The sequence below is a fragment of the Diabrotica undecimpunctata genome, chromosome 6 (genome assembly GCF_040954645.1).
Source record: "Diabrotica undecimpunctata isolate CICGRU chromosome 6, icDiaUnde3, whole genome shotgun sequence".
In the NCBI taxonomy this organism is placed as follows: Eukaryota; Metazoa; Arthropoda; class Insecta; order Coleoptera; family Chrysomelidae; genus Diabrotica; species Diabrotica undecimpunctata.
This window is the reverse complement of record NC_092808.1, coordinates 6,798,324-6,824,585: the sequence shown is the minus strand read 5'-3', so window position 1 is coordinate 6,824,585 and position 26,262 is coordinate 6,798,324. Positions and strand designations below refer to the sequence as shown.

General features: G+C 32.4%; 1 protein-coding gene across 1 annotated transcript; it reads left to right on the top strand.

Annotated features, from left to right (window-relative positions):
- The first annotated feature begins 523 nt into the window (after positions 1 to 523).
- On the top strand, positions 524 to 17,055 carry LOC140443061 (1,5-anhydro-D-fructose reductase-like). Its single transcript, XM_072534113.1, has 5 exons — positions 524 to 681; positions 8,675 to 9,022; positions 12,344 to 12,588; positions 12,678 to 12,941; positions 16,903 to 17,055. The coding sequence occupies exons 1-5, from the start codon at positions 622 to 624 to the stop codon at positions 16,937 to 16,939; spliced, it is 954 nt and encodes a 317-aa protein (XP_072390214.1). The 5' UTR covers positions 524 to 621; the 3' UTR covers positions 16,940 to 17,055.
- Positions 17,056 to 26,262: the final 9,207 nt, after the last annotated feature.

The window sequence follows — 26,262 nt, the reverse complement described above, 5'->3', positions numbered from 1 at the left end:
ACTTTATATAGCTGCTATTGAATTTTGTATTGATAAAGTATGTTGAGGTATTTTACATTTGATATTTTTTTGATCTTATTTGCTATACAATATATTGATGGAATTTACATTTGATATTTATGTGTATTTTATATTCTTTTTGGTCCTCTTACTTGCAAGTACAACAACAGACTATTCAACGGTTTGGAAAATTTTCATTTACCCATTGTTTAACAGTTCTGATGTAATGAACAAAACAAAATTTATAGAGGTATTTGCAATGTAATTGGGCCACACTGTATGTTCCTGTTTAATAACAAAATTAACAGGAAAAATTATATAAGATTAAACTAATTTTTCAATAAATCCTTTTAGTTGGGATAGCTTGTATGCTTTAATTTAACTCAACATTTCGTTTCCAACCAGTGTGTGAAAACAGCGAGAAATATTTTTATTCGATTGGCACTAATTCCGGCTCTGCATAAAACGTGGAAAATATCTTTAAAATTATTATCTAGTCTACCTGATGAATCGTCATGATAAGCTGCCTAGTTAAATTCAATTAATTTGAATTATTGTCTATCAGTTTCATTGCTGTTGTTGTAGAGTGTGTATCTCCATTAACTATATTATTACACAAAAATGTCTCTAACAATGATAGGAGGTGTAAAAATCCCCATAGTAGGACTGGGAACATGGCAGGTAAGATGTATTTTTATTATTACATAAAAACTAAGATAAACAGTTTTAAAATGAAAATACTGGGAGTATAAGTCTTAGGATTTGTACAGATTCGTTCTGTAACAATATTCTGGCGTTAACATCTTCATTCTGCTCTCTCACCACTATTTTTTCGTTAGCCGGGGAAGTAATATTTACTTTTATAAAATTTACATTTATCTTAAAGCTCGCTGAATATAAAAGATGGTATGTAGTAAAGTTTTAATGGAAAATTTTAATTGTAGATTGATTTGATTGATCGGCATTAACATTAAAAATGTCGTTTTTAATACGACTTTATTTCTTTTTTCGTTTGTTCTCTTATATAAGATCTTTAGATCTAATAATACCAATTTATCGCTGTAATATTGGTTTTTTGAATGTTCTTGTTGAACCTGGGTTAAAAGCAAAGATTCATTGATATTTGACATAACAAATTAAATTTTTAGCAAAAAGACGCGAGTCAAAAATATAAAACATTGTGTTAAAATGAAAATGTTATAACATAGATTATTTTAATTGAAAAATGACCGCTTTCATCCATTTTTAGACTAATTGGAACAAATTCTGCTAGTCATTTTCTAGAATAAGTAGATTTCCCGAATGTTCTTAAATAATAACGTTCGTTTCTCATTTGAAAGTGGTTCAATACAATCGTAATTTGATGCCATTATGACCACATTGTTGTCCTTCCATTTTACAAAAATTAGTAGACTTTTTTTACCAAAGGGATATTCGAGATATCCACGATTCGTCTTTTTCATTACAGTGGAAGGCGACAAAGCACATTTTTTATACGATTTTTCTCTTGGTATGTCTGTTGTTCTAATGCCCTTCCTTCTCTATAAAAGGTTTCATCAAATTGTACTAATTATCAAAAAATACTTCATGGTCAGTGGGCACATCAACGACATCAAGATTTTTAAAACAACTTGTGGTCCTAAAGGCAACGCCGAGACTTTCTGTTTACCCACTTATGCTTCACAATAAGTGTCAAAATTGTAGCAATAACTAGTTGAACTACAAAGGATCCATTCCTTGTACCCAAATTTTACGGGCTTTCCCCTTATGAACTGTTTAGAGAAGTGATGCCTAAAATACTTTATCTTCGCTTCATCAATTGATAAGTCTTTATTGAATATGCCAAATTGTTGAAATTTTTTATTTAATTTGTTGAACAAAAGCCTCACTTTATTCATTTTGTCTCTTGGTTGTTCCAACGGTTCCTTGAAATTGCATTATTCACGAGAGGAACCTGAAGATCTTCATCTAAACACCAATAATTGTGCTCTCGTGGCAATCTATGGTATTCAGTTAAAAGTAAAATTGCCAGAAATATCTTTATCTCTTCCTGCGTTACATAAAATTGATTATTGTTATTTTGAGCGGTATATAAATTTGTCTGCTGTTTAATATTTTCAAGAATTTCGTCGTTGAAAAGTTTCTCAAATAGTTTGGTAGGAGATTTACCTCGGATTTGCCCTTTCATATTATCCAGAGCACCCTTGTAACCTGTTGTATATGTCATACTAATATTAATAATTTCATCCGTCCAGTAAATTATTCGGTTTTATTTTATTTTAAGTAAATTTTCTCTTCTAATGGCAAGGAGAAGGTTTTCTTCTTCGTCTGAAAACATCATTCAGAAAGTTTTGAGTCGGAAAATCGTCCTCATGTATGTCCTTATTGTCAGTTTGATAGACCACCTCAAGAGGAATAACTACCACCGATATTTCTTAATAAGTGGAACTCGCTAGGTCATCTGAAGCTAAGGTGAGTGTTTTATAACGTTTTCTATAAAATCCAATGGGACTCGTAGACGGCAATTCTTATAAATCCATTCCAATACAAATATTTAACCTGAAAGAATAAAAAACTAAATAAACATATTTCATCTTATATAAATCCACTGTACTCACATGAGTACATGTCTATTTGGTAACTATAAACGTTATCAGTACTTACCATTTTAACAGTAAAGTTAAAAAATGATAATTAATTTCAAAATCACAAAATAGCTAACACTTGGATGATGTAACAGAAATAAAGAGGTTAGCTTTTAATAACTAAAATAGCAAAAATATAGCTAGACAGAAATGTCTACAAAGGGATTCCCGATCGAATAGAAAGGCATATGAAGAACTCAGAAAAGATGCAAAGAAAATATGCAGAAGGAAAAAGAGAGAAATGTTGAATAGAAAAATACAACAAATTACAGATTATAATAACAGAAGAGAGGCTAGAAAATTTTACAAGGAAATCAAGCAATGCACCCAAGGATACATAACAAGATCAACAGTTTGCAAGGACAAAAATGGGGCAATTATCAGCGAGAAAGAGGAAATAATGAAAAGGTGGAAGGAGCATTTTCAAGAGCTGTTAAACCCAGAAAAAAAACCAAACGAAGATGAAGAGATAATTCACCACACAGCAGAACAACTAGTTGAGCAACCAACATTGGAAGAAACGATAAACGTCATAAAACATCTAAAAAATAACAAAGCACCTGGCACAGATGGAATAACTGCAGAACTGATAAAGAATGGTGGACATGCGCTATGGAGGCGTATACATAAACTAATCGACCGCATATGGACACTAGAAGTCATCCCAGAAGATTGGAAAGTGGGAATCATACTTCCTATGTACAAAGGGGGAGACAAACGACTCTGCAAAAATTATAGGGGCATAACAGTTTTAAATGTCATCTACAAGATATTATCAGGAATTATATATAGCCGCCTGGAATCGTTTTCGGAGGAGATTATTGGTGAATACCAATGTGGCTTCAGACCAAAGAGGTCAACTATAGACCAAATACATATGTTAAGAGGTATACATGAAAAATGTGTTGAATATAACATACCTATTTACAACTTGTATATCGATTTCAAACAGGCGTTTGATGGAGTAGATCGACAAAAGATGTTAAAGCAACTATCTATGTTAGGGATACCCAATAAGTTGGTTAAACTTATACGAATGACTCTGGAGGGTTCCAAAGCTATGGTGAGAATAGATGGAGATATGACGCAGGCCTTTGATATTGAAAATGGAGTTAGACAAGGGGATGCCTTATCAACAACACTTTTTAATCTAACTTTAGAAGCTGTTGTTAGAAAACTGGATATAAACGGCTGTATTAATACAAGATCTATGCAAATATGCGCATATGCGGATGATGTTGCCATAATAAGCCGCAACAAAAGGGTATTGAGCGAAAAAGTCATAGAACTGAAACGAGAAGCTGCTACGTTTGGTCTATATATAAATGAAAGCAAAACAAAATATATGGAGTGCACAAAATCGAATGAACATGAGAATCTGAAGGTAGACAGCCATACCTACAAATATGCCTCCACTTTTCCCTACCTAGGCTCAATAATAAATGACAACAACAACATCAGTCAAGAAATACAAGCACGGATTCTTAGCGGTAATAGGTGCTTTTATGCATACAAAGACTTAATGAAAAGTAAGTTACTGAATCGTGAGTCTAAGCTGAGAATCTACAAAACAGTAATTAGACCAGTGGTCACATATGGATGTGAAACGTGGACCCTCTCAACCACTGATGAAAATCAACTGAGAATATTTGAGCGCAAAATACTAAGGAAGATATTTGGACCAACCCAATGCAGCGATAGTTCGTGGAGAATTAAAATGAACCACGAGCTGGATGAACTAATGCAGAGCGCAGATATTGTCAGATTTGTAAAATCACAAAGACTAAACTGGCTTGGTCACCTAGAAAGAATGCCAGATAATCGAGCTGTAAAAGTAGTCCAGAGATAGAAGCCCCAAGGAAACAGAACAAGAGGAAGGCCCCGTAAAAGATGGATAGACGACGTAGAGAGGGATCTTAAAACCATGAACATCAGGCAGTGGCGAAGGAAAGTATCCGACAGGGCAAAATGGAAGAACATTGTTAAGCAGGCCAAGACTCACAAAGGGTTGTAGCGCCATTAGAAGAAGAAGAAGCTTTTAATAACTGCGGCGAAGGTTAGGAAGAGGAGCACCACCTAGAGTATAATTTGTAAAAATCGAGTAGAACAATTCTTAAAAGAACATATACATGGAGTACCACTCTTTTGCAAGATTTATCACCACTGCTGCTGTACTCGGACGAGTACAGTCTGACCAAATGGGTTAAACTATCTTTTTCTCTAACGAAACTCTTCATCGATGCTTCAAACGCGATTAAACATTTTGATGGCTATATCATCCCCATTTTATTACATCTTGCACAAAATATATAAAATACATCACAAGATTGGTGACACAGAAAATTACACGGTATCACCGTATTTCACTTTTATTTACTTACTTAGTCCTAACCCTTTCTACCGTTAGGTGTAAGGCTAATTTACTGGCCTATATATTTAAATGTATTAAATTTTATCGCTTTTCCATTGACTTGTTTTATTCTAAATAATGATCAGGGATAATAAGCGGGAAAATTGATCTATCTTTACTAATTCTTGAGATATTCTCAATCGCTCTTTATTAGATTTTATATAAAAATTCAAATACTAATTATATTAATGTTGTTTTGATATTTTTTGTGATTACTACTTATTTACTTGAAATTGTTTAGCTTTTGGAGTGTCTTGTAAATAAAGATTATTTTATCTAATTTTATTTGACGAGTAACATTAATTTCTTCTTATTTTTTTATAACATTTTATAAAAACAAGTTGAAATGGTTTCTAGAGAATTATGTAACCAAAATTTCCAACGCATTTATTCAATTTTCATTTTCGTTTTTCGGTCCAAGTGGAGAAAAAAAAAGACAAAGAAGGTGGCTACTTCATCTATTTATTGAAGACGTTTCGCTTTCTGATCAGAAAGCATCATCAGTTCATCTAAAAAGAACAATATGAAAAACCAAACTTCCATAGAAAAGTTTTACTTAAGTTTTTTACATATTTTTTATACACATGTACAATTACCACATGGTCTTTTGCTGTACTAAGTTTGAGTTAATTTGTAAACTGTATTTAGTTTCAATAATTGTTTATACAACATAATCTTATAATGTCCATTGTTGTAAGCTTCTTCTTCTCCTTCTTCTTCTTCTTCTTCTTCTTCTTCTTCCTACTTTATAAATAGGCAAACTGCCTGTTTTACTTCGGTTTCTAGCCTCAATTGATGTTGTCTGACCATCTTTTCCTCGGTCATCCCAATGATCTTCTTCCATTTGGCGATTTGTCTCTTGCTATTCGTACTATTCTAATTTCTGTCATTCTTTCGATGTGTTGATTCCATTCCACTTTTCTTCTTTTGGTCCACGCGTTTATTTCCTCTATACCACATCTCGCTCGTATTTCCTCACTTCTTACTTTGTCTCTTAGAGTTTGGTTTGTTATTTTTCGTAAGACTTTCATTTCTGTTGTTTCCAGTAGTCTTTGTGTTTTCGCCGTATCTGCTCTTGTTTCCGCTGTGTACGTCATTATCGGTCTTATTGTTATTTATATATCTTGGTTTTCGTTTCCGTTGTGAGGTATTTGTTTCTCCAGATTGTGTTGTTGAGACATCCTGCTGCTCTGCTCTACTCTTCTTTTTTTAACTTTCTTTATGATTTCATCCATTATCAGATTAAATATTAATGGGCTCAGCGAATCTCCCTGTTTAATACCAGTTTTATATTTGATAGGTTGCGATAGTTTTCCTTTACATCTTACCATAGCTATGTTATCTTTATATATATTCTCAATGGTTGGTCGTAAGCTTCTTTACATATTTAATATCATTAACTGCTACATATCTTTTTGAGGTAACACACTTATAATAACTTTTCTATGGATGTTTGGTTTTTCATATTGTTCTTTTTAGATGAACTGATGATGCTTTCTGATTAGAAAGCGAAACGTCTTCAATAAATAGATGAAGTAGCCACCTTCTTTGTCTTTTTTTCTCCACTTTGACCGAAAACCCCACTTCGAGTGTTTCTTAATTTATATTGGATTGACGGTCGTACTCCTTTTCTCGATATATATATATATATATATATATATATATATATATATATATATATATATATATATATATATATATATATATATATATATATATATATATAATATCACGTAAACGTGAATCGTTTGTGGATACTGTGACCTGGTTAATATTTGTAACAAATAACCTGTAATTTGTAACTTTGTAAATAATTTTGTAACTTTTTCCCTCCAGTCTTTAGTATAATTTAGGTAGAATACTAAATATATATATTTAATAAATTATGTTAAAATTAGATTAGATAACGATATCGTACAACGTTCACTACCAAAGAAAGTTTAAAATTGTTTAAACAATAATTTTCCATGACAAGCAAAAAAAAATAAATTACCGTAATTTAATTAACCGATAAATAATCAGACAAAGAATTTCGTAATTACACTTTAATCATACATTTTATTCAAATCTCAATTATAGGTACTAATCTAATGGCTTTACTTTTAAAATTATAAGTCTTTTGGAAATTTTAACATTTTAGTCCTCTAGGAAACTAAGTTCCTGTAGCTGGCTGTATACCATGTATCACAATTTTTTTTATTTCATATCCTTTATAAAAGGTATATAATAAAATACCCAAACGGGCTATATCACAAATACATTACAGAACGTTTTATAGATATGTTACATTATATATTATTGCAAATTAAGATGTTCAAGTTACCGTTGGAATTGGTAACATGGCAATGTATGGCTCTACATAGGTTACATGGTCCTGAGACAAAGTGTCTTCGAGGACATGTTGATAACAACTCAGTTGTTACAAAATAAATTCTACAAAAAATGCCTGTATACATAAAATATTCAACACCTCGTAAATAATTGTATACATATATACAAAAAAATGCAAGTAGTTTACCCTATTCTTCTTCTTGTGGATCCTTCTCCTATCGGAGGTTGGCTATCATCACAGCTATATATCACAGCTGCAACTATACCACTCTCTTAGGTTTCTTAGCCAGGAAATTCTTCGTTTTCCTATGGATCTTTTACCCTTGATTTTACCTTGCATTATGAGCCTTAATATCTCATATTTCGCACCTCTGGTAATGTGACCTAAATATTCCAGCTTTCTTGTTTTGATGTGCTTTATGACCTCGCAATCCTTTTGTAGCCTTCTTAACACTTCTGCATTTGTAACTCGTTGGGTCCATGGTATTTTCAAAATCCTTCTATAGCACCACATCTCAAATGATTCCAACTTCTTTATATAATCCACTTTTAGTGCCCAGCTTTCCATTCCATACAACAAAGTCGGGAACACGTAGCATCTTAAGGCTCTTATCCTCAGCTCCAGAGGTAGGTCTCGATTAAAAAACATTGTTATCATTTTTATAAATGCTTGTCTTGCAATTTCAATGCGAGTCCTTATTTCTCTACCTTGGTCATTGTTTTCATTTACCCAGGTTCTCAGATATTTGTAGTTATTCACTCTTTCTACTTGTTTTTCATCGATATCTAGCCGTCCTACTGTATGTTGCTTAGAAATAATCATGCACTTGGTTTTCTTCATATATATTGAGGGAAATTGATACAGAATACTACAACTAATTCTAAAAGGCAAAAGAGAACGTCGGAGAGGTGTAGAAAGAAAACTGGTTTCTTGGCTAAAAACATTGGTGAATGAACTCAGATACCATGTTTCAGAAGATCGGAAATGATTTTAAAAATTTTGTGACTATCGATCATTCGAAAGCTTTTTTCGCCTTCGTATAAATATATAAATGCACTATGTCTTTCTAGGGCAATTTTTTTTTTTTTTTGATAATTTGTTGTGTAATGAAATCACTATCTCTAGTAAACTTGTCCTGGGAAACCATGATATTCTCCTCACCTGTTATTTTTAATAATCTCAAAGCCTGCTGATCAATTTTAGTTATAAATTTCAACATTACAATAAGTATATATTTTATATGTTCATTGCCATAATATGGTTTCAATAATTTATTATTTTCTCTAGGCAACCAATGAAGAAGAACTCGAAGCTGCCCTTGAAGCAGCTTTGGAAACTGGATACCGCCACATCGACACTGCAGCTGCGTACCAAAACGAACATGTCATCGGCAAAGTTCTTAATAGATGGTTAACTTCCGGTAAGCTTAAGAGGGAAGATATTTTCATTACTACTAAGCTTCCAATGACTCATATCCATCCCGATATGGTTGAGCCAGCTCTGACAGAATCATTAAAAAAGCTTCAACTGGACTATGTTGATTTATATTTGGTGCATTTCCCTGTACATATGAAACTTATTGAAATGGGAAAACCGATGGAAACTTTACCTACGGATCATCTGGCTGTTTGGAAGGTAAGTGTACTTTATATCGATTTAAAAAATTCTTTAGTAATGCAGCAAACTGTGACACCATAAAAACTTTAAAAGATCCTGATCCAACTGTAAATACGTTATTTAATAGAGTTAATGTTACAGATGATGTGAAAAATTTTATGTCACTTTCAAGCTTTTTTGTTTTCACTGCCTGTGAATCCACAAACTACAATACGATGGAAATAACTAGAGTAATAGAAGAAAACAAAAGCTTGAAAGTACTCAGACAGAGCATGTCCATTGGAAGAAAAAACGACCACAAATTAAGAAATGAACAGGGGAAAATCATTGAGGATAGAGTTCAAATTATGAACACGCTAGAGAGTTTTTATAGACAACTATACAAAGAACAACAATGTAACCGGAGTGGATCATTACCAAAGATAATCAATCAGGGATCTGAAATTTTACCGGACGTAACACCCAATGAAGTTCGAAGGTCAGTGCAAAAAATGAAAAACAATTAGTCCCCCGGAGGCGATGAAATAGTGGCAGATGCCTTGAAAGTGGCTGGAAAAAGATTATGGCAGGTCCTTGCCAAACTATTCACTAGATGTTTGCAGGAAGCAATAACACCAACCCAGTGGTATAACGCAGAAATTATCATACTTCATAAAAAAGGGGATGCTACTGACCTCAGGAATAACAGGCCCATAAGTCTACTTTCACATATTTATAAACTATTTACAAAAATAATTACGAAACGACTAGAAAATAAATTGGAATTTTATCAGCCCATAGAACAGGCGGGTTTTAGGGTTTAAAAGGCTATGGAACAAACGATCACCTACTGGTAATAAAAAATCTTATAGAAAAATGCACTGAATATAATAAACCACTAGCTTTAATATTTGTCGACTATGAAAAGGCATTCGACACCGTAAATCAACAAAAAATGTTGGAAGCCTTGACGGAATGCCGAATTGACTATCGGTATATAAATATATTCAAACACATATACCAAAACGCAACAGCCAGTGTTAGAGTGGGTGATCATCAAACCCATAAATTCCCAATACAACGTTCAGTACGCCAGGGGGACACCATATCGCCTAAACTGTTCACTACGCTTTTGGAATATATATGTAAAAGGGCAAAACTGACCCACAATGGCATAAACATAAACGGAGAAAAGCTTAGCCATCTAAGGTTTGCAGATGATATTGTACAATAGCTGATAGGATAGATGAGGCCAAAGAACTTTTAAATCAGCTCTACCTTTCCTCGCTAGAAGGTGGATTGAAAATAAATATATCTAAAACCCAGATGATGACAAACCTTGTAGTTAGCGAAGATATATGCGTAGAAACAAGATCCATAGACCAGATAATGGCCTATAAATACCTAGGTCATGAGATTCGCATAGGAAAAGATAACCAAACCGTTGAGCTTCCCTGTCGTATAAGACTGACTTGGGCAGCCTTCGGCAAGCTGAACCATATTTTCAAATCGTCTGATTTACCAATATGCCTTAAAAGAAAAACGTTTAATCAGTGTGTTTTGCCAGTGTTAACTTACGGTGCGGAAACGTTGACCATGACAAGGAGAACAGTTCAAAAGATCCGTGTGTGTCAAAGGGCGATGGTGCGTGCTATGTTGGGCGATTCACTACGAGACAAGATCCCAAATCGCCAGCTACGACAAAGAACAGGAGTGGCTGATGCAGTAGAGAGAGTAGCAACACTGAAATGGAACTGGGCAGGTCACGTGGCTAGAATGACAGATAATAGATGGACAAAGCGGATACTGGAATGGAGACCAAGAGATGATGCCTACCGAAGCAGAGGTCGTCCACCAACACGTTGGCCTGACGATCTAAAACGTTGTTATAGGAATTGGATGCAAGAGGCACAAGATCGAAATAGATAGAAAATTATGAGGGAGATCTATGTCCAGCAGTTGATAAGCGAAGATTGAATGATAATGATGAATCCACAAATCTACTACATTCCTTTGTCATACTATTTATTATTATTGTACAATTTCGTTCTGTATATGATATAAAGTTTTTTTTGCTCTCTGAGACCGTCTGATCCAAAAGATCTCCCGTTATCACTGACGCTGAAACTTATTATTGTGTTGTTTTCTACATCCAGTCTATAACTTTTGTACCCCTGTAAAAGTTTGTACAGGTCTTTTGCTTGGTGTGTCTAAATATACCAGGATCTTCTATTAATATTAATAATATAGCGCCTCACAATTGTATAATACATGTTTTACAGTTTCTAGTTCCTTATCACAGAGTCTGCATTTAAAGTCTCCATTGTAAATGCATATTTTATTCAGGAAGTCCCTTACTGGTATATGCATGATTAATATTCCTTTTACTGTATTCAGTTTATTTCTGGCCATATCGAGCAGTTCCTCTTTTCTTTTTGTACACAGTCTACCAATAAAGATTTTTCCATATGTTTGTTTTGGGATTTTTTCCCAATTTCGCTCATGTTTTTTATGAATTTGCAGCTTTTGGTGCTTCCAGCAGGTCCATTTGAGTCGATTAACAGACAAGATTAACCTTATTTCGATCTCCCAGTTTATTCAGTTCTTTGATACAGTCTCACCTCAGTCTGGACGTCACTTCCTAGCACGCGGGTGTCTTTATTGTCGCTTGATTGTCAGACAATATATGGATCTGTTTTTTTTTTCATATGCTCTTTCATTATTTTCCTTTACATATTGCAGTATCGCATAAATCTCCTCTTCGAAAACGGTGCAGTTGCTCTTCAAGTCAAAGTTTTCGCCAATTCTTAGATCTTTGTTTCTCCATACATACATATTTGGAATATACATCCTATATGAATTCTTGAATTTTTGTTTCTATATATTTTCGTCATATGATCCGATTCCTCATTAAGCATGTCCTTCGTTACAGTCCTTGTGATACACATATATCCTTCCCTTCAATGTAAAGTTTCAGTAATTGTTTATTCTGTATATCTCTCCAATCTTGCCTATTCTTGCATTATCAAAAGTAAGGCAGGCAGATCTAGTAGAACCTCCATAGCTGCTATTAAAGTAATACCTATGGCATTAGTTACCCACACACACGCAAGTGTCTTAGTCTACTATATCTTAGCTGCATTGGTAATTGGGAATTTAATCAACATAGTGTATCCTCAGTGCACTATTTGCGGTCTTAATCCCCATCATTTCTCATAAATGTATCTGACACTGAGTTTTTCTAATTGCCAATTCCAGGTAATTTTTGAGTCTAGTATAACCGTAAGAGACTCTACCTCTCCCTTTAGCTAGATATCTTGTCTCTACAGCATATATAAAATAATTATTTACACCTTTTAGAAAATGGAAGAGCAAGTAGATGCGAAAAGAACAAGAACCATCGGTATTTCCAACTTCAACGTAAACCAGATCGACAGAATCGTGAAAAATTGTAGAATTCAACCAGCCAACACTCAAGTGGAATTGCACGTGTACTTCCAGCAGAAAAAACTAAGAGATTATTGCAAGAAGCATAATATTGTCGTCGTGTCTTACGGTTCACTTGGATCACCTGGATTAAAGGTCTTGATGAAAAAATTCGGCAGGTACATAGTAAAAAATATAGTTATAATTAAGTTATTTATAATCGATATTTACATAATATTACCCTACATTTTAAATCTCTACATTTTAGAGAAGTCGAAATTCCCAGTCTTCTTGCTGATCCAGTGGTAACTAAAATCGCAGAAAAGCACAACAAAAGTACGAGTCATGTGCTCTTAAGATATTTAACTCAAAATGACATCGTTGTTATTCCCAAGAGTGTAAAACCAGAGAGGGTGAAGCAAAACTTCAATTTCTTAGATTTTACGCTTGAGGCTGAAGATTTGAAAGCTTTGGAGGCTTTGGATAAAGACGTAGAGGGAAGGTTGTTCCACATGGATATTTTAAGTCCTTCGTAAGTATTTATTTTCTTTATATACCCTTAACAAGATCCTTAATATATAATGATGATGATGATGATGATAGTGTGTTTGGCATGGAAACTAGTCCTTTTGCCACAGATTTTTAAATGATTTATGTTATGTTTATCAATTAAAAACTTGATTGTACTAAATTTATATTATATATCCGGATGCATATAAGTGATTACATATAAGTTCGTATATAGATTTCTGATTCAATGACAGTAGGTGGGTTATGTTTACTGGAAGTTGCACATTACTTTTAACTAGGTTTTCATAAAACGTAGATGAGAGTGCTTTATGTTTAATACATCCAAACAGGATGTGATTAACATCACACTGGGAAATATTATCGCATAAACACTTTGCTGATTCTATAATGTTTAATCTAGCCAGGTGAGCAGGAACAGCACCGTGACTAGTTTTTAATCTTGTGATAGTTGCTGCTGATCGTTTAGATATATTATAATGGAATATGTGTGGTAATTCTGTTAGGGATGGTAACGTAGGATGGATCTTGTAATAATGATTATTTGAAGTATTCGCCAATATTTTCCATTTGTCTTGCCAGTTAAAATTTATTTTTTTAGTATAAAAATTGATTAGGTCTGATACTGTGTAAATATGTTCTTGTATACCTGAATGAGTAGAATCCTTAGCGAGCTCGTCTACTATTTCATTACCTTTTATCCCGGAGTGACTTTTTGCCCAAATAAATGTTATATCTTTGTTTCTCATTTTTTGTTTAATGTCACATATTAGCTCACATGTTTTATGGTTTAACTCAGTATTATTAAGTCCACTAAGAATTGACTTAGAGTCTGAGATGATCACAGCATCTTGCAAATTTGCGTGCTCTAGCCAATCCAGAGCTTTCCTAATAGCTACCGCTTCTGCTGTGTAAATAGAGCAATGTGGAGGAAGTTTTATTTTAAGTGATTTGTTTTTGGAAGGAATATACACTGCAGACCCTACTTTCCCATCGTTCAGTTTAGAGCCATCTGTGTAAATTATAGTTTTATTAGTATATTCACTCAATATGGAGTTCAACAGCTTGTTATTTATTTGATGTGAATCTGAATATTTCGGAAATATAATATTTAATTTTTTGAAGATTGTATTAAATTCTAATTTATAAGATGGTTTAATATAATTTGTTGAAAGTGTAACCGGTAAATCATTGGTTTCCAGAAAGGCATCTGCTAATGGTGGTGAATTTTTTATTCTCCAATAATTGTTTACTAGATTTTGAATGGATAATTCATACAGCATACTTAGTAGGCCACTTGTTCTAGCCCTTAATTTTAATACATATTTTGTTGCTAATAAATTTCTACGATATTCTAGTGGCATTTCATTACTTTCAGCAAGTAACAGGGGACATGGTGTTGATTTCATAGCACCCAAAGTTAATCTCAAACTTTTAAACTGAATACGATCTATTTTTAGTAAATGTGTTTTGCTTGCTGATCCGTATAACACACATCCGTAATCCAAAATTAATCGCACGTAGGTCCTGTAAAACATCAATGCAACTTTGGGATCAGCACCCCATTTCCTGCAAGTGACACATTTAAGGAGATTGATGCCTTTCTCACATCTTTTTTTTACGTATTGGACATGTTTAGACCATAGTAATTTGGGGTCTAGGATTATACCAAGATATTTATACTCAGTGACAACGGGTATATCATATCCTGACAGGTGTAGACTATCAGGCGTACGTAACCTATGTCTTGTAAATATCATAATGGCAGATTTTTCTGGGGATATAGTAAGTTCGTGGTCTTTAGTCCAATTATCTACTAGTTTCATGATGTGTTCCAGGACCTCCACACAATCGTCATATGAATCACGGACGGAGTAAATACATATATCATCGGCGTACTGTATACATTTTATGGAATCAACAAAAATGTCGTGTGTACTTGCCGAAAATATGTTGAAGAGAATTGGGCTTAATACAGACCCCTGTGGTAATCCTGTATGAGTTATTCGTGGACCATATAACTGATTACTATGGTCTCTGATATATAAAGTTCGGTTGCTAAAAAGATTAACTATATTAGCGGATAAATTTGTGGACAACCCCAGTTTGCATAACTTTGAATGCATTACTGTTAAATTAACACAGTCGTAAGCGCCTTTAAGGTCTAGAAAGAAACATGCTAAATATTTATTTTTTGAAAAATTTAGTTGGATATCTGTTGTTAAGTGACTTATTGCATCTAGTGTTCCCAGACCAGATCGAAATCCGTATTGAGTGCTTGGCAAAAGATTATAGTGTTCGACTGTCCAGTTAAGACGATTTTTTATAATTCTTTCGAAAGTTTTTGTTATACAAGACAATAGAGAAATGGGTCGATAAGACGATGAGAGAGTTTTGTCTTTGTTGGGTTTGATAAAAAGACATATAATTGTTTCTTTCATTTTGTCAATGTAATTTCCTTTCAAAAGCCAATCATTAAATATTTTTAATAAGTGATTTTTTGCCTTATCGGGAAGGTGGTTAATTATGGAATAAGTAATATAATCTTTCCCGGGCGCAGTAGATTTTGATATTTTAATAGCTGCATCCAGTTCTTGGATGTTTATTGGATTTTCTAGTAATTTAAATTTACTGGAATTGCATATTGATACGTGTTTTAATTGGTCTTGCACGTATGGTGGAGCGAACTTGTCAAGTAGCTCTTCTATTAGCTCTGTTGAAATTGGTTGTGTCTTTGAATGATAATTTTTGTTAGCCATTTTATTAACAAATTTCCATATTTTGTTGAGCGGTGTATTTTTATTGATAGTTTTTACAAAGTTGATCCAAGATGTTTTTTGTTTTTTCATAAAAGCAACTTTGCATTTGGCTTGGATGTGTTTAAATTTTAAATAATTTTCAAGATTTGAGACAATATTATACTCTCGAAAAGCTTTTTTTCGACACGATATTAAATTTTTACATTCGTCGTCCCACCATACGGGAAGACCGGATTTTGGTTGAAATGATTTTTGAGTAATCATAGCAGAGTCTGCAGCTTCGCTAATTGTTTTTATTAAGTTATTAAACATTTCCAAAGATGTAACATCTATAGAATGAGTGTCTAGAAGGCATTTTTCTAAGTAATTTTCAAATATAGACCAGTTCGCTGAAGACTCTTTCCATTTTGTGGAGGTATGGATTGTTCTTGGGGAATATTTCAAATCTAGGGTGATTTGGATAGGGATGTGGATTGTACCTAGTGAGTCATTTAGAGGATTCCAGGTAGTAAAGCCTGTTAAATGAGGAGATACTAATGTTAAGTCAATCATTGAAGGACGTTCGTTTGGTCTGGATATTTTGGTTGGTCTTCCGTCATTGAGTAAAATTAGATTAGTATTGTCTAAAGCATCAACTAAAATATTACCTTGTGCACTATCCTGTATGGAACCCCACCTACAGTGATGACTATTAAAGTCGCCCCCAATTAAAACTCTGCCTTTAATTTGTCCAAATAAATTTTCCCAATCTTTGGATGAGACATATATTTTAGGAGGTTTGTAAACACATACTATTGATAATTTAACTTGTTCTAGAAAGACACCGCAAACCTCTATATTTGGATTATAATTTGTTTTGAATTTTATATCTGAAAAGGAAATGTTGTTTGCAACTAAAACGGCAACGCCTCCATAGCCATCACGTCGATCAACTCTAACATTATTAAAACCTTTAATATATAAATTTTTATTTTGTGACAACCAAGTTTCGTTCAGAAGAATGACATCAATTGTATGACTTTCTAGAATTTCTTTCCTTAATATATAGACAGTAACGAATTTTTTCTCCAACGAACCACACAACGAATTTTTTCTCCACTATTTGAAGTCCTTTAAATTAAACTTGTCTCACACTTTTATGTTCATAATATTCAAATTGTAGTTAAAATTTATACAAATAAGTTCTAACATCTGTTTTCTTTTCAGTCTTAAAGATCACCCTGAAAATCCATACAAAAGCTGAAAAAATTGACGGAAAAAGAAACAAAGACAACAACTATGAGAAGGTTAATCAGTGATATTTTACATGTAAAAGTAAAAAAGTTTTGAAAGTATTTAAAAATAAATTCTGAAAATATTCTTGGTTGTTTTCTTTTTGTCATAATAGTTTAATATAATTTACCTTTAATACAGTACATACATTTTTAGATGGTCAATAAAATAAGAGGCAGTTTTATATCAGTAACTTTTTGTAACTATTTATAAATATATTAAAGCTTGTAGCAGGCCATTTTAGGCCCATAGCTTACTAATTCTTTTCCATCTCCTTCTGTCTCTAGCTTCTTTCCTCCAATTTTCTATCTTCTTTTCTTGTAGATCTTCCGCAACTGCTTCCCTCCATCTTCTCCTCGGTCTGTCGCTTTTTCTCTTGTATTCCGGTGTTCTCCATACTATGTTCTTTACCTCTCTGCAGTCCTCCCTTCTAACAAGATTACCTAGCTACTGGAATCTTTTAGCTTTGACAAAATCGCTCATTCTTCCTTCGTCGAACATTTTATAAATTTTAGCATTTGTTTTTCGCCCCCATACTATTTGTGTCAACTTTTCTCCAGAATTTCTTCCTAATATTCTTCAGATTCTCCAGAAATTTATTAAAGAGATATATTTTTTGAAATGTGTGTTAAATTATTGAAATTTTTACACAGAAAGAGGACAGTTATATGACAATGAATGAGAGTAGTTGTACTATTTTGTGGGCGTGCAATTTCTTTTGACTTGTAATTATCAACTTTTGGATAAAAGCATTTAATTTCTGTTAGGCAAAGAATTGTGATGTCAAATGTTAAAATTATAAAACTAAAACATAATTAGGGACAAATAGAACACAATTAAAAGGACAAACAGACATAAAACTTTAAAAAAGGTGGCTTATTGGCACTACATTACTTGGTAGGAGAGGAATATTAATTAATTTTACATCTTTTACCTCTTTTGTAAAATGGACTCACACAAGCAACACATTCATGATTTATTACAATATAATATTACAGTTACTATACAAGTGCTAAAACTAAAAAATATTCTAAAAATAACAAACGTAAACAATCATACACGATCTTACATAACGATCATAACAATATGGCCGAGGTGACGTCGTTTTTAGTCACGTGATGCCCTCTCTATAGATTCTAGCTCGATGTAAACGAGGTAACAATTCTGGAAATCGACTACTATAAAAATACTATTATAGATATTATGTAAGGGTGTAAACTATTGAATGGCCGCAGCTGTACATCATACATAAAATAGTAGTAGAAATGTATAATTATCTTCTTTTATAATACAAAAGTGTGATTTCTATCCACTTTGCATTAAAGTTTCATAAAAGCCGCTTCTATATGAAAAGTATCCTTATATTTGTCTTCTTACCGTGTAACTAATGTTTCTATTATATTTTAAACTTGAATTTAGTATTCAGTTATTTAAGGCGCTAGTAAAATCAATATATTTTCTTATTACTAGTCATTTCCTCTATGCAAAACCACCAATTTAGAACTTAGATTCTTAGATGCCAACTTCTTTATTCCAATTCAATAATAATAAAAAATTTAAAATGTTCAATTAAGTAACGACGGTATACATATAATATTTCTTATATAATAGAAAATTACATACATAATTAACTATTATATTCCGTCTTACAAACCCAGTATAGAAATGGAAAAAATAACTATATAGGTACATAGGAATTTGTGAAGGATGTAATCAAACTTTTATATTCTTCATTCCAGGGATTTAGGCTAGTAAAGAAAAAACAGCTTAAAAAAATTTTGTACAGGTTTTTAAAGGTTCTAAAATGTATGTGAGAGATTGCTGATGACAAATCTTTGTACCACTGAGATCTTAAGAAAAGAAGTTGTAGATTTAAGTTGCAAATGGAGATGGTTGTATAATTTTTTTGCCGAATATAATATAGAATATAATATATATATATATATATATATATATATATATATATATATATATATATATATATATATATATCTTTACCAACTCAGTGGACGGGATCGGTAATCGCTTGAATTTCTGGTGGAGTAGTCATGAATAGGTCTTGCTGGAAAAATACGTAGGTGTTTACGAATTAAGAAATCAGTTTCTAGAATATATAAAGAGGGAAGAGTTAAAACCCGTGATTTTTGAAGTAGCTTCTGCAATGTGTTATTCTACTGAGGCCAAAAAGATACCGTATTGCTCTTTTTGTAATTTAAAAATAACATCAGATTGGGTAGCTGTACTAGAATCCCAAAAAGGAAGGCCATATCGAAGATGAGACTCGAAGTATGAAAAGTATTTTATTTTGGAAAATGCTAAATTGATTTCCTTCGAAACAGATCTTATTGCATAGCAGGCTGAGGCTAGTTTCTTACTTAACAAATCGATATGAAGGGACCATTTAAGGTTGCTGTCTATAAAAATACCAAGAAATTTTACAGAATCAACGATACTAATCTGGCTGTTATTAAGAAGCAAGGGTTGAAGAGCTCCTTTATATGATAATGCTACTATCTTATCCGCGTTAAAAGGGAGTAAATTAGAGTCGAGCCAGGTTTTTATTTAAAGTAGATCAGAAGTTATAATTGCATGAACAGTTGCAATATTAGAGTTCCTCCAGGTTATGCTGGTATCATCAGCAAAAAGAAACATTTTTCCATCGATTTTTAAGTTAGTGAGGTCATTTATAAAGATAAGGAAAAGTAGAAGACTTAATACTGAACCTTGTGGTACTCTACATACAATGGTTTTGTGACTAGAGTCAGTTTCATTTGCCCTAACTAGTTGTTTCCTATTCCTCAAGTAATTTATGAAAATTTTTTTGGCAAAATTCCGAAAAAATCAGTTTAAAATGGGTTAAATTTTCCAATTTACCAAAAAACAAACATTTGCTATTTATAGAAAAAGACAGCAAATACAAAATAAGTCCTTTTCTTTTATTTTTCCGGCTGTAAGTATTTTCAAAAGGAAAATTTTTATTGAAAATTAATTAATATACCCACCCACTATTCATAATTCTTTTTAGAATATAATGATAATTAAAATTAAATAATTAAGCATATTACAAGATAATAATGAAAATGTATATGATGAATAAACTCTATATTATATTTAACAAATTTTGAAAATTACTTAAATCATTAAAGAAAATTTTTAAAGAAAAAAATTAGGATTTTTTAAATTATAAAAAATATTAACAACTCAGTAATTAGCAGACATGAAATTTTAATAATCTACTAATATTACTAACACCCTGTAAGAAGTATTCACTTCTGTCTGCACACACTAAGTGCCACGACATTTTTAACTGAAGCCATATTAACAAAAATGCAGTAAAAAATGTGTTATAATTTGAGTTTACGCCGTGTATTTTACAAAAATGATACATCATAGTGCTCAATATTTATACAAAATCAATATCAAAACCATTAGATCGCGAAATAACAATTTTCTTCTCCAATGAACACAAACAATCGATAAGAAAAGAAAAGAAAACCTTAACATTACGACCTAATATTCACGGTAGCAATACAAACAACTCAAAATAACCTTCAAAGCTTGAATCCAAAGCTTTTAAAGTAACAGGTTACCGATATTTCAGGTCATTATTGTTTGTATCGTAAAATTTTTAAAGTTAATCGATGATGACGAACTCCAATAAATAATTAAATAAATATTATAACCATAAAAATAATTATATTTATATTTTAATGCTTTTATAAGTATGAATAAATAATAAAAGAAACTGGAAATGTACTTCCGAGATAGACCGAGAGAGTAAGACGCGCAAAGCGAAGAGGCCTTGAAGAACCGCCAAAACATAACAGAGAAACTTAAAGAAAATTTGAAAAGAAAAAATATAATAAGAGAAGTTTTTAATAATATTAAATGTGGCTCGGTCATATTAACATTTACTTTAGACATATTTCCTTAACCTTTGAGTGCCCAAGCAACTAAAAATAACGGAAATGTCTAAGGGGGATATTAACTCCAACTAATTTTTATGTAAAATATCAACTCAATTCGTGAGGTTGCAGTCAAAAGGCCTAGTGATTTAAACACTAACATAATATTATGTAGACTCTATCCTTAAAAGTCGAGCTTTCGAAATTGTTTAGTTTCTTTATAAAGACAACTAAAATAGTTTATAATTAGTTATATGACATTGTATTCGTAAAAAGTACTTACTAAATGTTGAGATTGGAATAGTTCGCAAGCCATGTTAACATGAAAAACAATATAATACATAATTGTAAAATACAAAAATTCAAACATATAATACAACATAATTTAACATAAGTCAAATAATCAGTTAGTAAATTTAAAAAAATATACTTTAGTTTATTTTGAGTGTTGCAAATGATCTAATATTGACTGATTTGTTTTACAAAAGTAATTTCAACATAATTATCTTGTTTTTTATGTAGATGTAATTAATGTACCATAGCCGGGGTAAAAAAATGGATTTTAATGGATATTTTGTATAATATGATATTAAAAAGGCATTATTAAATAACTTAGTCCGTAAAGTTACTATTTCTTGAATATAAATTTTCTTAATTTAATTTTGTTGGAATAAATTCCGGAAATATTGTAAAAAACAGATATAAAGATGTTTTAACTCATTAAGGTAACATTAGATTTCATAAACAGGTACAGTTGGACATTTTTAACACGTAGGTGTAAATGTTACTGTGTAAACCATAGATAAATAATATAGTATATAGGTGTAAACTAAACCGTAATCAAAACTAAAAAAATGAAAAAAGAGTTTTAGCCAAGAATAAGGAGCTGTAATATAGAAAAGGAAAATATTCTAAATATACTCCCTCAGTGGGTTTGAATCAATGCGATGGATAGAATTTTTCGACGCAAAATTCAAAAATCATATCGAAAATCAGGTAACAACTTAGAAGATCGAAATGATTGGAACCTATTCAACCTAAACGAAAGACCATCTACAATTGAAGATGTTGCCCAATCCAATAAAAAGCTTAAGAATGATAGCGATGCCCTGCTACAGACACTGAATAAATTTTTACCTCTTGTCTGTTAAAATGTCCGTTTGAATGTTGGCGATCATCATGCATGACAATCTGTATTTTGCAAACTACCTACTACTTTTGAAAGCCTCATTTTTCATGCAGGTAGCGTCTGTGAGAGTCCATAGCTCAACTTCGTAAAACAGCATAGGAAAGATGCCAAATATTAGCATTATTATTGTATTTATTCTTATTTATATTTATTTATTATATATAAGACCACAATTTAAAGAGAGCAACGAAACACAAAATATAAATATTTAAACATCACCCATAAGAATAACAACGACAAAAGTGGAAGATGTATGTAGATCTCTAAAAAATAACAAAGCACCGGGGCCAGGTAACATCCCTGCAGAGTTAATTAAACACGGTACAACCAAACTATATACAAGTTATACAAGTTTAGCCAAACTGTTCCAAAACTGCATTAATGGAATGACAACTCCAGAGGAGTGGAAGACATCATTCATATCCACTATACACAAAAAAGGCAGAAGGGATGAATGTGACAATTACAGAGGCATTAGTATGAAGTTAAGAAGTACATCTATTATATGTAGACCTACGAAAGACTTATGATAGCGTACCACATTATAAATTATGGGAAGCGTTAGAGAAAACAAACATGAATTTAATAAATGCGACGAAGGAACTGTACGCTAATGCTAACTCAAAGGTAAAGGTTGGAAATAATCTGTCAAGTGGATTCCAAATGAATAAAGGCCTTAAACAGGGCTGCTTTGTCTCCCCGACATTATTTAAAATTTATCTATGTAGAAATATGGGAATGCCGAATAACAACAATGGCATATACACTTTGTCATTTGCAGATGATCAACTAGTGATAGCACAAGATGATGAAGATATTGAGCTTATGACTCGAAAACTAATCGAGGAGTATAAAAAATGGGGACTTGAAATCAATATCCAAAAAACCGAGTATATGTGTATCGGCGGGAAACAACAGGACCTCATATTGGAAGATGGAGAAGTTATTAAACATTGCAACACATATAAATATTTAGGTATGATCATCACAAAAGAAGGCAACGTAGACGACACAATAGAGGATAAAAACAACCAAGCAAGAAAAGCAATTTCCCTTCTCAATAGTATCCTTTGGGATCAATCAATCTCTAATAATAACAAGCACATGATATATAACACAATCATTAAAAGTATAATTACCTACAGTAGTGAAGTATGGCAAATAAAGGAAAGATACAAGAGAAAATTTGAGGCAACGGAAATGGATTTCTGGAGACGTTCAGCTGAAAAATCTAGACTAGAAAGAGTAACGAACAACAGAATAAGAGAAATTATCAAAGTTAAACATACAATAGTAGACGATATTGGTACCCAACAACTCAGATGGTACGGTCATGTACAGAGAATGTCTGAAGAACGTCTCCCAAAACAAGTCTTAAGGTAGACCCCTCACGGTAGAAAAAAAAAGAGGAAGACCCCGCCTTAGTTGGAGAGAAGGCATCAATAGAAAAATGAAAGACAGAGACATAGAAGAAGGCTTATGGATGAATCGAGAGGAGTGGCAACTGGATATCGGAAGACGTAGAAGAACGTTTCAAACCGATCTATATATTTATTTATTTATTATTATTAGCAATATTATCTACGAAAGGGCATAATTGGAAAATATCAGGCTGCATTCCCTCCAGAAAAATCAATAATTGACCAGATTCATGCAGTAAGACAAATCCTCGAGATGACATTAGAATTTAGCATTGAAACTCGTCACTTATTCGATGACTTCAAGGCCGTTTCAACCACAGTTTCAAGAGAAAAGTACTATAACAATCAATGACTGAGTGTTTGGTATACCAGAAAAACTTATCTAATTTACGAATAACAATGTTTAACTTAAAAGCTAGTGTTAGGACAGAGGGAGAGCATTCTAGAACTTTTAAGATAAACAATGGACTTATACAATTGGATGTGCAGGCGTGCCTCCTGTTTAATATTAATTGGAATTAATAAACAGTGATAAACCATTTCGGTTCAGCCATCAACGAAGACCAACACCTTTTCTGATTAGTAAAGATCTAAGAAAAATTCTATGCTATCTAGATTCTAGACTATTAGCAGGTGATTTCATAGCCTTTTGTCTTTTATGCAGTGTTAATCCATATTTAACGACGTCAGGCGATATTTATTTAGTATTTTTTAAGGATTTTATAAAGAAAAAATATACAAGGTAATCGACTTAAAATGTCGATTACCTTGTTAAATAACAATGTTCATTATAGGTATATTTTCATTCAAACAGAAAATCCGATACAAATGTAAATACCTACTACCGTAAGAGTAGTAAGTACTACCTAAGTCGTACTACGTACATAACCTTTACAAACCAGAATTAATAAATCATTCAGCCGTTTGCGAGCTAATCGATGTATTCTTTAAGTAATAAAACTTGCTCTGTTATATTATCCTTAATTCATTTTACTACTCAAAAACTGGATATTTAAGAAACCAAGCCTTTAAACCAATGATATCACGTTTAGCAGGTGATTAGTTCGAGTTTCGTTTTAACGGCAAATCGAAATATTAGTAGGTAGTACTAAAAATCTATTTCTCACAAAAAAGAACCTTCGAATCAGGTATGATACCACTAATTGGTTACTGATAACTGACTGCCCTCTGTTTAGTGACTAATGAAAACATGTGTACAGCGTAGTACCGCCCCAAGAAAATACATTTAATGGGTAATGTTTCTAAAACAGCGATTGGAGAAATTAGAAATTGTTTGATAATATTAACTTGTTACATATTTTTTCGTACTTTTTCATGCTTCTTCTTCTTCTTCTTTTTGGCTTTTATTCTACTGAATAATCAGCCAGTACAGTTGTTTTGTTAATTTTTGAGCCACTCTCGTGAGTCTGAGAATATATCTCATGCCCTATTATCAGTGAATATAGATATTTCATCTACATAATATCTACATTTTATTTATATTTTCTGTTTTCTTATAAGTGGTTTAAATGTTAATTATTGGATAGGTTATTATGAAGGTTATAATTTTATATGGTTGATCTGTACGAATCTGAGAAGAATTTGAATAATTTTGGGATTAATGTCACCTATACTTCATCTAATTTACTTACCGTTACACGTCATCCGCGTCATAGCCCGTGAGATCACATGATACCAACACGAAATATTTAGGCGGTAGGTTGTAACGATAAGATTACTTTATCGTTACTGAGAAATTTAAAATAACTTAATTCTGCCTGTAAAGTATGCAACCAAATATACATGTAATCGTATTATCAATTGTTTATCAATTGGTCAAACTGCTTACCTGTCGCTTCCGCTTAGCTTGGAACTGACGGAAGCCGACGATTTTAAAAGTGTAAGACTCACTTGATATCGAACCATTGACCGAGGCAGAGAACGATTGGTTGATACTCCAGCGACCAACGCACGTGGCTCAAGTTATCAAAAAAGAAATTTAAGTTATTCAGAGGTGATATTAAGTTAAAGAAGGCGTTTTTTTTTTATATTAGAAGTTTTGGAAAAAGAAGATTTTGGTTCAATTGTTGAAATATTGTTGCGTTGGGTGAGTTTCATTTTAATTAAAGTACATCATTTTTTTTAACCATTATTAGTTTCATATTAAAATCATTTATTCAATAATTTTACCTTAATTATATTAGTCAAATCACGTTCAGAATTCTTTCTGTTAGAAATTCTCCTAAGTACACGTTCTCATCAATATCCAAGCAATTCGGTAATGTAAGGAGATCCTTCATTACTATTTGCCTATAATATATTCGTGATAAGTTAAATTTTAGTTCTTCAGTGAAATATTCATAGTAAATTCCCAACATTTTTTTTAAATACATAGTTTTCGATTAATTTTCCAAGGTCACAAAAAGTGTACGAAACCTTCACTAATTATCATCTTCTGACTAGTTTTTCTTGTCCTAACCGCCTTGTTGTTTATCAACTCTGAATAAAGCTAATGAGAGCTTCTTTGATTTTATTTTAGTCGTTGGAGGAAGAAAGAATATAAAGTCAATACAATAAACATTTTTTTTGGATTTGGGGTAATAGCTTTCAGTTGAGTTTAGTTTGGAGTTTTTTTTGGTTTTTCCCGAATATTGGAATAGCGGTTCAGTTTGGTGCTAGAACAGTGGGCTTACAGCTTTCACCCGAACGAGTCCCGGCGGCGTAAGGCGTCCGGAAGAAGAACCTTCTCGGCTTGAGAGTAGACAGGTTTTTTTTTTAC